This window comes from Felis catus, chromosome A1, assembly GCF_018350175.1.
Source record: "Felis catus isolate Fca126 chromosome A1, F.catus_Fca126_mat1.0, whole genome shotgun sequence".
Classification (NCBI taxonomy): Eukaryota; Metazoa; Chordata; class Mammalia; order Carnivora; family Felidae; genus Felis; species Felis catus.
The window spans coordinates 141,344,136-141,361,542 of NC_058368.1; the positions used below are offsets into that span (position 1 = coordinate 141,344,136).

A 17,407-nucleotide genomic window follows, 5' to 3' on the forward strand; every position below is an offset into this window, starting at 1 on the left:
TTGCAGTTCCCTGATGATGAGTGATGTGGAGCATCTTTTCATGTATGCCCAGTCTTCTTAAACATGACTGAACACACAGAGTCCCGCCCTGGTCCACTTGCTTCTCTTCATACCCCCACCCCCCAAAATGTACATGGCTCATGATTCCCTACCACTCAGAATAGCAGCCAGGAAAACATGAGCGGACAGATGCCTTAAGAGAAAGAAACAAAGTGGGTAGGGGTGGGACAGAAGGAGCTGGCAGGCATAAGAAATAGAAGTAAGTGAAGAAATGATTGAAGGGTCACAGGTATGTGTTATTTCCCATCTTTAACGTATTTTTTAAAGGTGAAAGTTGCTTTTACACATGTCCTGATAAAATTGGGAGAGAAGCTCACCTTTAAGACTACATACTAAACTACTAAATATGGCACAAAACCCTGTTTGTAGCAGTTACCTTTGGGGAAGAGGATGGAAGCGAGGGAGTGGATGAGTGGTGATAGGGACTGTGATGTTTTAAACTGGTTTTTGGGGCGTCCTCTCCTCTCCCCTCCCCTCCCTCTCATAAACATAAAAAATAGTAAACTCTGGTTTTGTATTGACTGAGGTTATTTTTGTATGAGAATAGATCAGTGTATGGAATATGGAATTAAGGAATTAATACAATTGGAATTAAGGATGGGAAAATTTGAGTCCCAGTCCTGTCCAAAGGTACCTGGGTGATAACTCTCTAGTGTCTGGTCATTGTGATCGCATCATCATTTTAACCATGATCTGACCATCTGTTCTCCAGATTGAGGGCAGCGACTGTGAATGCAACCCTACTGGGAAGAACTTTCCTGAAAACCAAATTCTGATCAAGCGGATGATGATCAAGTGTGCTGATGTCGCCAACCCATGCCGCCCCCTGGACCTGTGCATTGAATGGGCTGGGAGGATCTCTGAGGAATATTTTGCACAGGTATACTGCCTCTCTAGGGAAGCTCCACTTCACTTCTAGAAATGGCTTCTGGTTCCCTCAGGAGTGGTTAATGTGGCTGGTCAGTAACCAAAGTTACTCTAGGGGAAAAGGGTAAACTGAGCCTTTGGAAGTACCTTGTCGTCATCAAACTGTTAGATCCTGAACTCCCTCCAAATCTGAGCTATTGTCCATTCGCTCACTAGGTTATTCTCACCATGGAGCATGTGAGGACACAGATAGGAAGAAGACACACTCCTGCACCGGTGCAGCTCAGAATATAGTAGGGGAGCTGTGTAGACATAGATAGGTCCACCCATTGCTATAAAAAAGGAAATAGCTCAAAAGGAGGTATGTTAAGGGCTATCAGAGTTAAGAAAGCTTGTTTCCTAGATTAAAAAAAAAGTCCTGGGGAAATGGCAATAGAGTCGTGTTTTTGTTTTTCTTTTGAAAGATAATTATGGAAATAGGAAAGGACTTTCTGGGAGAGAAAAAATGTACGAAATTATGAAGAAAAATAGAATTTTTATTTAACAAGAGCAGCAGTATGTAGTTCACTTAGCCAGTGTGAAAAGGAGTTAAAGGGAAAAAATCGAGAAATTAGTAGACCACAAGATGCCATTCTAAATACAAGCCTACTTCCAGAGAAAAGGTCCTAAGAATTGAGGTGTGTATGTGTCACAGAAACAAAAAGCTACAAGTAATGTATTTTGGGGGGACCTATATGGCTAGGCTCTACCACTAAGGCAGGATAAAGAATAGCTGAAAATGTCTAGAAGGACTGCCAGAGGGAATGACTAGCCAAGTACCCAGTAAGTTAACTGCAGCTTTCAAGGCTGGGAAGAGCCCCTGAATTGAAGAAAAGTAGGACAGGCAGTTTGGCTTGCCAGAACCAAGGGGTTAAAAATCCCAAATTACTCCTTAAGCAACAGTGGATATTCTAAGGCTACCTCATCAATTCATCTGAAATGAGCAAGCTGAGCCCAAAGCTGGCAGGAGGCCATTAATGGGCTTCCCAGGATCCAGAGAAGAGTTGAAATCCTACTCCTAATACTCTCGTAAGTATGTGATTAGGGAATGGGAAAGAAGCGCTTTTAAGTTCTTTACTAGAAGCTCCCCGTTTAAGGGTCCTTTTCCCAGAAAGGAATGTACTGACGGTCACAAGCATCGTGACCGAAAAATCAGAAGTTACAAACGAGGCCCCGATTATGTGGCCTCTGGTTCAACACACCATCAGGAAATGTGGATGTTAATATTCAGCTTAGTACATAATGGCCTTCACACACACACACATTACACACTCTAATGTGCAAATTATTCAGATTTACATACTTCCTGAGAGAGCTGCATGACCAATACCCAAATCTGAACAATCATAGTTTGTCACCCTTTCAAGTGAAAATTGTATTCCATGAAAGAAAAAAAAAAAAAAGGCTAGGTCACCTCAATAAATGTGTTTCCTCAAGACAACCATTATACTTTGGTATGCAGTATAAGGACTTTATGTGAACTTTCCATTTTGTCAAAACATAGAATTTTCAAAGGATACATACTCAAAGGTTAAACTTTAATAAGATTAGTAATTCTTACTGCTTCAGTGAGGATATTCCTAAGTAAAATTGGGGTTTTAAACCTCAGGCATGTAGCAGTGAATAATAAAATGATTATTGGTGCAGTTTAGTGACAGTTGCCGGATTCATGCCAAGGCACAAGAAGTTTTACCCACTGCACTCTCACTGTAAATGTCAGGATTATTAGTATTAATACTACTGGTACTACTTTGGAAATCGATCTCAGGAAAGGAGTTAAGAACTCGGAGATTGATGCGTCAGGAGGAGCTGTGGTATGGTATAAGAGACTTCGGACTCACAAGACCTGAATTCAGTCACCACAGTTCATCAGGTGGTTGATTTCTATAGCCCTCAGGAGCTTGCTGAGCCTCCTTCTTCATAGATACAATAGGATGATGACCCCTTTCCAGAGTTGTTCTGAGAAACTAAATGCTACCGTGACAGCTCCTCATGTGCCTCAGCCCTGTGTTCTTATGTCTTGCAGACTGATGAAGAGAAGAGACAGGGGCTCCCTGTGGTGATGCCAGTGTTTGACCGGAATACATGTAGCATCCCCAAATCCCAAATCTCTTTCATTGACTACTTCATAACAGACATGTTTGATGCTTGGGATGGTAAGAGAGTTGGTGTTTTGTCACCTCAACAGAATATCTTGTTCTGCTTTATGATGATAACCCCTAAGGACATAGGCTGGGCCTACAGGTGTATGTGAAATGTTGTTTGTTTTTTTTAAGTTAGCTATGGTGGCGTGCATGTCCACTTTCTGCATCGCCAGCACCTTGCAGAGAACCTCTGAGTACAGAAGACTCCATGGACGTTTGATAACTGGATCTACAAGTCTTCACTTCTTCAAAGCATAGGGTTCCAAAGCTTATAGCAGTTTTTCCTATCATTGGAGGAAACTCTAGAAAGAATACCCAAAGAATCTGATTCAGAGTAGACTTAATACATTTTGTAATGTTGCTGATAAATGGCTCTTCCACTTTTAACTAAGAGGACCTGTCTGTATTTCAGAAACTAGTGTTTAACCATCTACCCTTCTCATGCTTGTATGTTCATGTGTAGCATAAGGCCTGACCTAGGGTACCTCTCTTCCTGTATTGAGCCTCCATATGTCTCACAGACCACCGGCCTTCTAAATGTTCCTGGCACCTAACCTGTGATTCTTTGATGTCCTTGCAGCCTTTGCCCATCTGCCAGCCCTGATGCAACATTTGGCTGATAACTACAAACACTGGAAGACATTAGATGACCTAAAGTGCAAAAGTCTGAGGCTTCCATCTGACAGCTAAACCCGAGAGAGAAGGGGACCTCTTGATCTGCAACGGGCACTGTGAATCACAGTAGTGTAAATAAGAGGCTTTCCTTTATACTGAAAAGACAGGTGTAGGTCAAGGGGTTAGTGTTTAATTTTTGACTTTGAATCATTCAAGTCCCAAATTGCATTTTTAGAAAGTTATGTTCCATTAAGAAAAATATTTTTTCTTTTGAACACTTAGTGTCCTCATCAAACTATGGAGCTCATTTACTCTAGCAGGATACAAGCAGCAAAAACTTGGTGCCTGTGAGCCCATCTCTGTGGATGACACAGCTTAGCTAGTGTTCAGCTCATCTCTTACCATAAAAGTCAACATTGCTGTTTAGCTTGACTATTTTCCTCAAGAGCACCAGTCTGAAAGATTGATAAAAACACCTAAGGAAAAAAACTATTTATAAAATGAGCAAAACAACTAGGACCAAATTATTGATAAACTAGTTTGACAGCCTCTGTGGCTAAGCAGTTCTTTTGATCAAGGGGGTGACACCCAAGGTAGACCACAGCCTGGGCCTGGTGAGTGCCTTCTGAAGACTGGTAGAAGCAGCCTGTGTAGCCTTCTTTCCTATAAAAGCAATTCACCTTAACAGTGAGCCATTCACGGTAGGGAAGGGACTGACACCTTGTTTGGGGGGAATCCACGCACTTCCCTTGTTTCTGGTTTACAGAGGCAGTCACAAGGCCGTATAGTGAGTATTATATAAAAGCCATTAAACCTGAATGCCCTTGGATAAGATTTTTTAAAAAAGAAAATTTATATACATTCACAGTTTAAAATTTTTATTAAAGCAATCTGAATTTCCTGGGTACAAGTCCATGGAGTATGTTACGCAGTGTACCATCTATACATAATGTATTTGGGGAGGGATGGGGAAGTTTCAGGGTTCAGATGTTTTTAATCTATATTTGAGACCTTGCCATTTTGCTTTAATGATGTAAAACAGAAAAGACTGCAAGGTGTGTAAATATATCAGAAAACAGACGTAAGGGGAAGCAGTAAATACTATTTTAAGCTATTAATTGTATGCTAAAAGCTTCTAAAGCACAAGTGCATATTTTTATACAGCTCTTTTGAAAACTTTCTGTGATCTCCATAAAGTCAGACTTGAGATTTTCCTTTCTCTTTTACCAGCCACCTGTTCTCTATGTATTGTAAATATTAGAAACTCCGTAAACAAAATAGCTTCATTTTCTTTTCAAATCCTCTGTACTCCATGCTGCATTTTTCAGAGGTATAAACAGAGACTGAATTGGAATGCAGAACACTGGAAACTAGGAAATGGGAAGAAAAAAAATGACATCACTACATAATGTGCCAATGTTTTTTTCTATGTTTTGTACCAAAAAAATGAAAACCTATATGATAATTCCATGCAAAGAAATGTATCTAAATTATTTTTGTTAGATGATAAGCGAATGTGCTTGGTCAGGACAGCAGCCTGCTTTGTGTTGTGATGCTGCATTATGTAAATGTGATGAAAATGTTTTTGTGAAGTACTTGTAACTAAATTCCTACAGCCATTTTTCATTCCCAACAGCTGTTTTTATTTCATCTCTTTGGCCTAAACTTTTCATTATTTCAAAATTTCGCTTTAGTGTCCTTTATTTCACGAATCACAAACTTTGTTTTCAGACACATTAAGTTTAGGATGTCAAAATCCCACTGTAATTTGCCGAGGTTTCAGAAGCTTGCTTGAGGCAAGGACAATATTTTCCTCACCATGTTGCTTTCACTTCCATTTGGTAAGTAACATTTATCAGATGTCTGACATGTTCTACATGAATGTTACAGCTTACTCCTTATAATGTTAAATTAATTTCATAAGAACTCAAATGTTAAGTCCTCGAAGACTGCCAGGTACTAAAGCTTTAACACAGCTATGTCCTTTATCAGTGTCCTCTATTGTGGAGTAATCTTCTGAATTGCTAACTCAATATTGCATTCCTCCATACAGTCAATTTATTAGAAATATAGTCTTTCAGAAGGTATACTTTATACTTAGTTGTTTACCAAAACATTCTGCGTTAAGGGGAGCCATATTAATTTAGAAAAATTCTAATCTAATACAGGTAGAAGACCCTTAGTACCATGAAGGTCATTCTTTATTTCCAATTTTACTTTATAAAATTGGCTTGCTGTCTAAGCAACTCAGGGCTGGTTAGTCTTGGGGGCAAAGAACCAGCCTCAAGCTGAGAAAGGAATAATACAGTGCCTCAGAAATCTAAGCTCTTGATTGTGTTATGTGCACACAGTGTTGCAAGTTCAACTTTTTAGCAGCAGTCCAGTCTGGGCTGTTACTACAATCTCCCATCTTTCTGAGTTGGAGCTTTCACCTATGGTTTCCATCACTCTATAGGAATAGATTACTACCTGAAAATGCTACCCCAAAACATATTAGGAAATAAAGCAGTTAAAAATCTATGAATTCCTTGTATAATTCATTGAAGAGGTCTTACACAACTCAAGACCTCATGTAGAATTTCCAAAGAAAAAGCTAGCTAGTAATGGAAGAAAGTCCATCTATAGAGGAAAATTTAAAAGCCTGAAAATGACTTGGAGACACTTAACTGAAGTGATAAACAATATGATGCACTAAGACTAGAATGCATGTCTGCCTGGTTTAGGGATACTACTCATGCTCTAACTTTAGGATGAAAACTTAGAAAGCTGGCAGAGAGATTTTAATATATTTCTCCATAAAGCTATTTTCATTGTGAATTAAAAATAATAGTATCGCTTGCCTTTACTCATTCCTAATATTAGGGCACTGGTGTGGCACAGATGACTTTAGGTCTTTTCATCTGTGGATGGTTGGGGAAATGACAGTTTATAAAGATTCCATTTAGGCTGTATGGGATGAACACATGAGTCAGCAGCAAGGGGAAGGGTCACCCACTTTTCTTTTTACATTTTTATTCTTTAGTACCCAAAGGGAGGCAAGTATTCTGTTTTAATCATCTTCCTCACCCCAGCAACCTTAAATCTGAGTGGTCACTGCAAGTAACTACACAAATGAAGTCATTCTCAAGTATTTCCTATCTGAAGCAATGGTAAGACAAATCAAGCACTTTGGGCTCACCGTCTCTGACCTGCGACAGAAGTCTTTAGTGACCTAGCTGTCATCCCTGGCCTATATGAGGGGCAGGTGCTGGTCTAGTACCAATCTAGCTAACAGGTATTTGGCTGGGGGCAGGGGGGGAATATACCCTGATAAGATTCCTGTTGATCTGAGTTTAGAGGAATTGTAGTAAACTAAAACAAAAAATGATTTGGCACCACCAACAAAAAAAGTACACGTACCTTTTAAAAAAATTAATTTTGGGTAGTAATGTAGAGGCAACAAAAGTATGCTAAATAAAGGGAGGGAGAGGTCCGAGCACTTTTCTTTGTTAAACATAAGCTCATACAATTTGTGGTATAGAATTTAAAAAATTTTCTATACAGATGCCATGTATAATTTAGTTCTGTATCAACCAATATTTGTGCTCTGATCTGAGTACTTTTGAAAATTCACTGCTAAAATTAGACCCATTTCTTAAGTTAAATACCTGAGAAGCAAGTTGCTGCTGGTTTGCAGGCCCACCAAAAAAAAAAAATTCAACCAGAATTTTATGGAGTAACAAGAAAAAGTAATACATTATAAGGGGCACTTGGCTGGCTCAGTCATTATAGCATATGACTCTTGACCCCAGGGTTTTGAGTTCAGGCCCCACACTGGGTGTGGAGATTACTAAAAAATAAATAATACAATACAAATTTGAGTATTACCCTATATTTGATGTTCAAGGTTCATGCACAAGTATTCCAAATTCCTTCAACTACACAGCAAGATGTAAGTCACCATTCTCCTCCAGCTTTTGAAATAATTTTAAACTGCGCAATCCAGATTCTCTTTCTCCATTTTTCCACAAAATAATGAGATGATCAGCAGAACAAGTCACTACTCCATGATCTTCAAAGTACAGAAACATCTGTAAAGACATTTAAAGCTACTGATTATAGGAAATTTAAAGAGAAGAGGCAAGGCTAATTATACACTAACATGGCTTGTAAAATATGTACCTTGGAGGCTTCTTTGGTTTTGAATATAAAATTCCTTATCATTTTTCATGAGAAATTAATGGTCTATTTATGTGACTAATATCCTGTATTTTAATAATCAGAACTGTAACAGCTATATTTTTTGTGAAATACATGAATTCCCATTGAATCTTCTCAATTTTACCATAATCTAATTCTTCAAGTATTGGTTTTATATCAGAAGTCCTGCCAGAATTGCTTCATCATTTATTGTACGCACTAATAGCTACCAGCAAAATGTAGAAAAAAATCCAAATTCTGTACGATAAACACTGGCTTCAGCTCTCTAATCAGTCAGTAAGCATTTACTTAGGGAACCCAGGATAATAGATGGCACTACCATGAAAAAGGTGCTAGTTCAGTTGTTAAAACAAAGACTGTATAATCAGGTCCTAAAAAATGTAGTTCACGCTATGATTTGCCACAGAAAAAGGGAACATAGATCAGTAACCACTGAAAATGTCAACGGTTCAAAAACAAAATTTCCCAAATAAAGGGAAGGTCATGCATAGTGAAAGGCTGGGAGCTAAGAATAAAAAATACGGAGTGTTGGTGAGAAGGCAGCACGAACACCGATGAAGAACAGAGCTCCTCAAAGGCAAGACTGAAATAAAGGATAGAAATACAACATAAAAGAACAAGAGGAAGAGAGTTCTCTCTGAAATAACACACAGTTTTGAAGATAGCACGATAAGGCCTCAGCTGATGGGATATAAGAGGGGCAATTATGGAAGCAAATACTACAGGAGATGGAAGAGAAAGAATTTAGATGGCTGAAGAGTAAGGATAAAAATATAAAAGGAGTGAGGAAACTAACACTTAAAAGAGGAAATTTCATAGACACTTTGAATGTTTCCCCCACCATTTAAAAACCTTTAATGGGTACCTATTTTAAAAATTAAGTCCAAATTCTTCAGCCTTACATACAAGGACATTCATAATCTGACCCAGAACTACTTTCTCAGGCTTCATCTCCTACTGGCGTCTATTCACGGGAAACCACTGCTCCAGCCTAGCCAGTCTGCTCTTTGCCAGCAAGGAGATCCTATCTACCACATTACATCCTTACTCCCCAACTACACTATAACCACCTAAGCCAAGTTAAAAAGCAGGACAAAATGAAAACAACTGGGCTACCTGTTAGAGGAAAGCAAAGATAAACAAGACAGGATACCCAACATCAGGAAACTTACCGTCATAAGGCTAAGTTAACCCTCCCTAACATTCAAGGTACAGGTCAAGCCCATTTTCGATCTTCCACTAACCATCTTCTCCTAATTCCTGAGTACTCACTGGGTACAATCATCTGGGTCTATCCTAAACAGCTTAGGTTAACAGCTTACTAGATCTATAGCCTTCCTGTCTACTCAAGTATGAGTCCCAAGAGGGTAAGGATTATGTTTTAGGTTTCTTTGTAAACTCCAGTGTCTAGTACACTGCCCTAAAATAGAAGAAATGAATGCTAGGCATAAATGCACTTCCACATGGAAAGTAATTCGTTCCTCCCTGGCAATGAGACAGGGAAAAACAATTCAAGAAATTCAATCCTTAAGGCTCTGCTTATACTGTTATCAGTTCCAATCATCTATCTCCATTGATCTTATTCCTTTCATTATAGGCAATAGTGTATATAGTAAAATATTAATGTATTTGGATTTCCCCAAGTTTGAACTGTATACATAATTCTCAACTAATATTTTCATATATGCACAACTCTAACCAAGCCCTGTGTTTTATGAAGCTAACAATACATCCTTCAAAAGGAGGTAAAAACAGGGCTCTGTTCTTGAATTTGATTAAGACCCCCTGAATTCAATTCTGGAAGACTTTAACTCTACATATAACCCCAACTGTCCACGCACCCTCTACTACTGTTAAACATATGTATTCCACATTATTCACCTTGTCCCATTGTTGGCTGTCTCCATCTCACAAATAATGGTGATTAAGCCCATATTGAGAAGTAAAACATTCCTTGCTTACTCACATGGTATCTCTGTAAAGGGAGATCTTAACTGCATGTACTATAACCTATCCATGTTTAGATTCAGAAAAAAACGATACCAACTGAATGAAGAGCAGCGAGATGCAAAAGTGGGAATTCCCTAAACCTTTATATGCCTATTAAAAATAATACCTCCACAGATGAGGAGTGTCCAATCAAATCTCCAATAAGCTCCAATGAACACGGAGTGGCATTTTCCTGTTGCTTTTTAACAGGTTGGCTGGCTTGTTTGTTTACTCTTCCAAATCCCCACATGTTAAAAAAACCTAGAAAAGTAATCATTTCAGTCATTCCCAAAATTACTATGCTCTCTACTCAGAATAAAAGATCAGAAAAACAGAAAATTTAAATGTAAATATGTTACTTCCTTTCATCTTAACTACAAGGTTTGTTGCTCATCTCTTTTATTGCCCCTCCTCACCCACTGGTGAAGGTGCATTCACATGACAAAATGCACTGGGAATAAAAGAGACCAGCAAAAGGCCTGAATGCCAGTGTCAAAAAAAACAAAACAAAACAAAACAAAAACCACACAACTCAGATCAACAAAGGGTAGATGAATAGCAACATGTATGTCCAAATACAATACCCTATGACTTCAGATGACCAGAAGAAACTCCAGAGGTACTAGCATCGGATTTCCTATGCAAAAGATGCTAATGAACCAGGATTTTGTTTTTCAAACCCAATACCTGCAGGTCAAGAGCTCAGGAGATTATGATATAAACACAAAAGTGTATTTTTCCATAAATTGAGTTCGATGTTAATGCTTCCAGGCTGAAAGAACACTTTAATGTGATAACTGATGGTACAAATCCCATTTGTGTATCAAGCATTATGATAGACAATATAAAATGATTGAATACTTCAATGGGCCATTTGTTCAGATTACCAGAAAGTAAGAGTTTCCCCTTAAAACAGTAAAATACTAGTTGAATTGAAATAAACAGGCAGTTCTACATTAAAGCAACATTAAGATGTGAATTTGAGATCCCAATTAGCATATGCTTCATGTAAACATGCCTATTTGGAGCACTGTATATTATTCCTGTGGTTGCACTTAACTGCCTTTCTTCTGTTTTTCATAGGAGAAAAGACACACCTGTTGGTACAGGTTCAGCTGCAAGCTGCTGTTTTTCTCTTAACTCCCAAATGCGTACACTGCCATCTTCCGAGCATGAGATTAACTGCCTGTCAGAAAAAAAATAAATAACTAACAAAAAGCAAGTGCACAACAAGGGCCTATGCTAAATTTGCAGTGAAAGAAATCAGCGCCCTCAACTGCTTCTCTTCAGCTCTGGGCAGGAGTTGATAAAAATCACTATTTAACATGGCTTTACAATGTAAAGTAAAAGCACTTTTACTTTATGTATCATCCCGTTTTTAAAAATGTGGAGCGCCTGGGTGACTCAGTCGGTTGAGCGTCTGACTTCAGCTCAGGTCATGATTATCACAGCTTGTGAGTTCGAGCCCCACATCAGACCTTGTGCTGACAGTTCAGAGCCTGGAACCTGATTCTGTGTCTCCTCCTCTCTCTATGCCCCTCCCCTGCTTGTGCTCTGCCTCTGTCTCTCAAAAATAAATAAATGTGAAAAAAAATTTTTTTAATGTATTCAGGAAAATTATGAATTAACTACACTTTCACAATATCCTGAACAGTCCCCTTCCCTCCTCTCACTGTATCTCTTCTCAGGGTATCTCTTCTCTTCTCACTCTAAAAGTATCCTGCAGAGAAAATAGTATTCCCCTCCTACAAACTCAGAAGCCAAATTTACCCTTAGAGGAAAGCCCCACATAACAAGGAGATGACCATTTCTTTCTGGCCATCAACAACTGCAACAATAAGGTGGGTTTATGGAAAATACAAGAAGAAAAATAAGCACATAGTGCCCAAAGTCTACTTCTTGTAAATTTTATAACACATTACTACAAACTCTTTTGTTAGAGACAGCCATGGGTATTCTCCATTTCTAAAAGAATCTAACAGGTCAAACCATGGAGCCAAATAACTTTGCCACTTCAGAAATTACCATGGTGGATCTGGGAAATGGGAATCTATTTCATTTGTTGTAGAATGGATGGGACGACAGGAAGAAACAGGAGACACAGGATCTGAAGCAGGTTCCAGGCTCCGAGCCGTCAGCATAGAGCCCGACACCGGGCTCGAATTCACAAATCGCAAGATCACGACCTGAGCTGAAGTCAGACGCTCAATCGACTGAGCCACCGAGGCACCCCTGTAAATAACCTTTTTAAATAATACTAACATGATCTTTGTCAAAGTTAGGGTGGTATTTTTTCATTAAACTACAGTTGGCAGACTACAGCTCATGGGCTACTCTGGCCCACCTTCTAGTACCTGTTTGGAAGTTTGGCAATGTGCAGGACACTGGAGTCATGGGCAGTTTTCTGGCAAGCAATCACACGCTTCATTTGAAGGTTATACACATATAAACCCCTTCCAACGGCAGCAAATACATTCTGGTCAGGAGAAAAGTTCAAAAATGGACATAAAATTAATCCTTACCACTACGTAGTACAACAGATTTCCAGTCCTGCTATGACATCAGAAGGCCACTATTACCTTCCGTATTCAATAGGGAACTTCCAAAGAAGTTCTGTATGACAGCTAGAAAGAGGAACTCTGGCTGGCAGACTGGCGGTACAGTGGGAGCTGCTGAGGCACAACCTAGATTTTCATTCACCTAACACTATACCCTTAAGAATGCAAGAGACCTACAAATGCAAGGACACAAAAAAGCCTATGCTATAGTGGCACTATCATCTTAAGATCCTCCGAAGAATTCACAAAAAACATTTTTTCCAAATGTATTATTGGAAAACAACTTTAATCTTTTGAAGGTACTTTTACCAATATTTTTCTTCTTATAGCCTAACAACATCTCATTTTCCAGAGAAACAAGTTAAAATTTTAGAAGATTAAAGCGACACACTAAGTTCAGACATGGAGCTGATACTAGAATCAAGGTCATGTTACTCCAGTCCCTTGCTCTTGACTCACACCACACTACCTAGCTTCTGAAATTATTTTGCACATCACTAGACTTTTGGTAGCACTTGCCTGGGAATCCTTTTCTTATGCAATAGGTACCCCAGTGAGGCAGACCTTTCAAAAATCCCTCAAGATCTAGCCTCCCTGTTTTTACCAAAAAAATTCTCTTGAGGAATTCTTCTCTTCTCTTACATCGAGGCCTACAAACCCAACTCAGACTCACAGTATCTGGACCATAGCATGCCCTCAAGGCTTACCAGAGTTTAAATGTGGAAAGATCCCCTTGATCCTCTGGATCAGTACTCTGCACTTAGCAGCGCAAAGTGAGGGCAAGTGTCAGGAGCATTAATGAAAACTGGTCAACGTGCTAAAATCTAGAGCCCTATGGGTAGCAATTCAAATGCAAAGAAACCCCAAAAACTAGTTCTACATATCAGGAAATCTGTGCAGTTTAAGTGACGTACCAAAGAGCACAAAGGAAATTATAAACACAGCTGGAGAATTAATGAACTCTTGGGCAGCTATTACTCATCAGAATCACTCTATCAATCACCTATAATCAATAATTAATGTCCCCTTACAGAGAAAACAAACCCCTATAAAAGAAGAAATACTAGGGAAAACAGTAATGCTTTATCAAGCATTTATAGCAATTAATACACCTCAATCAAAATTTGTGAGAAGAAAAAATACAAAATGAAAACACTTTAAATACTAATTTTTACAAGCAAAAAAGGTACCAAATAAAAAACATAATTTTTAGGGCCATAACTCTTATTTAATCCAACCAAAGATTTCAACAGAGTTTTTAAATCTATAGACATGTAATCACTTCTTTGCCTCACAGGAGCTAAGATTAAAATGCTTTTTTAATGGAAGTTCTGCAATCTATGAAAAATTATCAGAACATTAAAAAAAATTTTTTAACGTTTACTTATTTTTGAGAGACAGCTCAAAAAATAAAAAAAAAGACAGCTTTACTTATTGTGAGAGAGGGAAGGGCAGGGAGACAGGGAGACACAGAATCCAAAGTAGGCTCCTGGCTCTGAGCTGTCAGCACAGTGCCCGAAGCAGCCTAAACACAGGGCTCAAACTCACCAACCTTGAGATCATGACCTGGGCTGAAGTTGGACGCTTAATCAACTAAGCCACCCAGGCACCCTGAAAAATATCAGAACATTTTAAAGCACAACTTGAATACGGGGAATGATACCTTTTTATATCCATCATGAGATTAAGTTTAAAATTTTCTGCTCAGCACTCTCAACAATAGCCAAATTAAAAGAGCCTAAATGTCCATCAACTGATGAATGGATGAAGAAATTGTGGTTTATATACACAATGGAGTACTACGTGGCAATGAGAAAGAATGAAATATGGCCCTTTGTAGCAACATGGATGGAACTGGAGAGTGTGATGCTAAGTGAAATAAGCCATACAGAGGAAGACAGATACCATATGTTTTCACTCTTATGTGGATCCTGAGAAACTTAACAGAAACCCATGGGGGAGGGGAAGGAAAAAAAAAAAAAAGAGGTTAGAGTGGGAGAGAGCCAAAGCATAAGAGACTCTTAAACACTGAGAACTAAGGGTTGATGGGGGGTGAGAGGAGGGGAGGGTGGGTGATGGGTATTGGGGAGGGCACCTTTTGGGATGAGCACTGGGTGTTGTATGGAAACCAATTTGTCAATAAATTTCATATATTAAAAAAATAAATAAATAAAAATTAAAAAATAAAAAAAAATTTTTTTTAAATAAAAATAAAAATTTCTGCCTCAGGTCATTATCTTACAGTTCATGAGTTCAATCCCCATATCAGGCTCTGCTCTGACAGCACAGAGCCTGCTTGAGATTCTCTTTCTCCCTCTCTCAAAAATACATAAACTTAAAAAAAAAATTAGACACTGGGTGTATTAAAAAAGACAAGTTTACAGATTTTTTTTCTTTACCTCTTCATCCCATGTGAAGTGATGAATAGAAATGTCATTAGGTTTTTGACAGAGTTTTATTTCTTGTTGGGTGTCCAGCTGTGGAGATGGGTCCCAGAAGTTGCATTCACGGGCCTGCACTGTCCAGTCCAGAATATTCCAGATGATCATTTCTCCAACATGGGAGCCAGTTACAAAACTCAAATCTAGGCAGAGTTCATATTTGTCTCTTTAGTGATCATTTTACATACGCCAAAGGTAAAAAAGAAATAGATTGCCGGGTAGTAATGCTCTATAAAACCACAGCATTTAGAATAGTGAGGTACCTAGACAAGCCAAACAAAAAGATCAATATAACAACATAGCAAGACCAGAAACAGACTCAAGTTTACTTATTTAGTATGTCATAACAGCATTTCAATTCAGTGAGGGAAGAAATGCCTCACACTGGAATATTTGGTTAACTATTTGGGGAACAGAAATAAAAGAACCTTATCTTGGATCATATACTATTTAGAAGACGGACCCAGAGCACCTGGGTGGCTCAGTAAGTTAAGCGTCCGACTTCGGCTCAAGTCTTGATCTCTTGGTTCATGAGTTCGAGCCCTGCATTGGGCTCTGTGCTGACAGCTTAGAGCCTGGAGCCTGCTTTAGATTCTGTGTCTTGCTCTCTCTGACCCTCCCCTGATTGCACTCTATCTGTCTCTCTCAAAAATAAATAATAAACGTTAAAAGAAGGGAGGGGAAGGGGAGGGAACAGACCCTTCTCCTATGTTTCTCTTTTACTATCACACTACTACCATATAACACTTGTGACACCAGATGTGGGAGGGGGGGTTCCCCACACCAAGCAATTGTGACACCAGCTGAGTGTCCAATTTAACTCCTTTCTGACACTCTACCTGGAGGAAGCATCAGATCCCCCAGGTTAAGGGCTCAGTCCCACAAGATTCCCTCTACTTCAGATGCCAACTGCAAGTCCAGGTTGTTACCTGTGCTTCTAACCAATCAGCTATAAATCAGAGGCTCTCATACCCTCTCCTTGGGTTCAATTAATTTGCTAGAGAAGCTCACAGATCTCAGGAAAACAGTTTACTGTTTACCAGTTTATTATAAAATACGATAAAAGACAAAGATGAACACCCAGATGAAGGAGATGTGTAGGACAGGGTGTGTGGGAAGGCTGTGGAGCTTCCATGCCCTCTCCAACCATGCCACTTTCCCAGCACCTCTACATGCTGGGCAATTAGGAAGCTCTCCAAACCCCATACTGTTGGGATTTTTATGGAGGCTTCATCATGTAAGCATGATCAATTATTCCATTTCCAGCCCCTCTGTGGAAAATGAGGGGTAGGCTAAAACTTCCAAGTTTCTAGTCATGGTTGGTCTTTCTGGTGACCAGCCCCCATCTAGAAGCCCACCAAGAAACAAAGGTCTCATTAGAACAAAAGTCACTACTATCACTCAGAAAATGCCAAGAAATATTGATCAGCAAATATTAGACCAAATATTAGAACAAAAGATGCTCCCTGAGCTCTTATCACTTAGGAAATTACAATGGTTTTAGGAGCTCTGTGCCAAGAACTGGGGGCAGAGAGCAATATATATTTTTTCTGTGATTTTACATAGGCCAAAGTAAGTTTCAAATACATTAAAACATAAAAAGTACTTAAAGGATTGAAAAAATAAAGGTAAATGCTTTTATAAATATGGAGTGCTAAAAAGCTCTAAAGGAGGCAGGGTGGGGAAAGAATGATACATATGTAAATATCTGCTTAGTGAAAACAATCATATTTAAATGACAAAAGGCTGGGAAAAATTTGCAACTCAGGTATCAAAATGGGTTTATTATACTTGATAAATAAGGAGTTCCTGGAAACCAAATTTTGATAAATACTCCATCACAAAGTGGGCAAAAGACCTGAACAGACAAAATAAGAAATACAAATGGTCAGTAAACATGTGCAAAGATGTTCAAGTGCCTTAATAATCAAAAAAATCTAAAAGCAGTAAGAGGGGCACCTGGGTGGCTCAGTCAGTTAAGCGACCAACTTTGGCTTTGGTCATGATCTCACAGTTCCTGAGTTTGAGTCCCGCATCTGGCTCTGTGCACTGACAGCACAGAGCCTGCTTCAGATCCTCTGTCTCCTCCTCTCTGTCTGCCCCTCCCCAGCTTGCATGTGCAATCTTTATCTCTCAAAAATAAACATTAAAAAATAATAATAAAGCGGTAAGATACTACTCAATGACTTGAAAACTGGGAAAGATGAAAAAATAGCAAAGTCCCCAATGCTGGCAAAAGCATAAAATCAACATACTTCCGTACTAATGTCCTAGTATAAATTGGTACAATCCTTTCAAATGTGGTGATATGCATCAAAACCTTAAAAAAAACGTAAACCCACTGATCCAACAATTCCACTTTTAGAAATTTATCCTGAGGAAAGCACATAAAAGACAAATGTAACAAGGCTATTATACGTAATATTAACAATGTGAATTGGGAACTGAATAAATAAGACTTCTATAAAATTAAACAGTAACTGTTATTAAAAAT

The 17,407-nt window shown here is 38.8% G+C and overlaps 2 protein-coding genes across 14 annotated transcripts in view; one reads left to right on the forward strand and one right to left on the reverse strand.

Annotated features, from left to right (window-relative positions):
* PDE8B (phosphodiesterase 8B) overlaps positions 1 to 5,358 on the forward strand; it is a 267,553-nt gene extending 262,195 nt beyond the window's left edge. For all 8 annotated transcript variants that reach the window (XM_045062413.1, XM_045062408.1, XM_045062402.1 and 5 more), the window contains 3 exons: positions 773 to 940; positions 2,993 to 3,122; positions 3,691 to 5,358. In XM_045062413.1, coding sequence (XP_044918348.1) covers positions 773 to 940; positions 2,993 to 3,122; positions 3,691 to 3,800 — 408 coding nt within the window. In that variant the 3' untranslated portion in view covers positions 3,801 to 5,358. The remainder of the gene's footprint in view (positions 1 to 772; positions 941 to 2,992; positions 3,123 to 3,690) is intronic.
* Positions 4,587 to 17,407, reverse strand: part of WDR41 (WD repeat domain 41) — a 193,263-nt gene continuing 180,442 nt past the window's right edge. For 5 of the 6 annotated variants that reach the window (XM_019835843.3, XM_019835839.3, XM_019835844.3 and 2 more), the window contains 5 exons: positions 14,872 to 15,056; positions 12,269 to 12,390; positions 11,012 to 11,100; positions 10,042 to 10,175; positions 4,587 to 7,795 (listed from right to left, as the gene is read on the reverse strand). In XM_019835843.3, coding sequence (XP_019691402.1) covers positions 7,643 to 7,795; positions 10,042 to 10,175; positions 11,012 to 11,100; positions 12,269 to 12,390; positions 14,872 to 15,056 — 683 coding nt within the window. In that variant the 3' untranslated portion in view covers positions 4,587 to 7,642. The remainder of the gene's footprint in view (positions 7,796 to 10,041; positions 10,176 to 11,011; positions 11,101 to 12,268; positions 12,391 to 14,871; positions 15,057 to 17,407) is intronic. The other variant, XR_002160247.2, reaches the window with a different exon arrangement.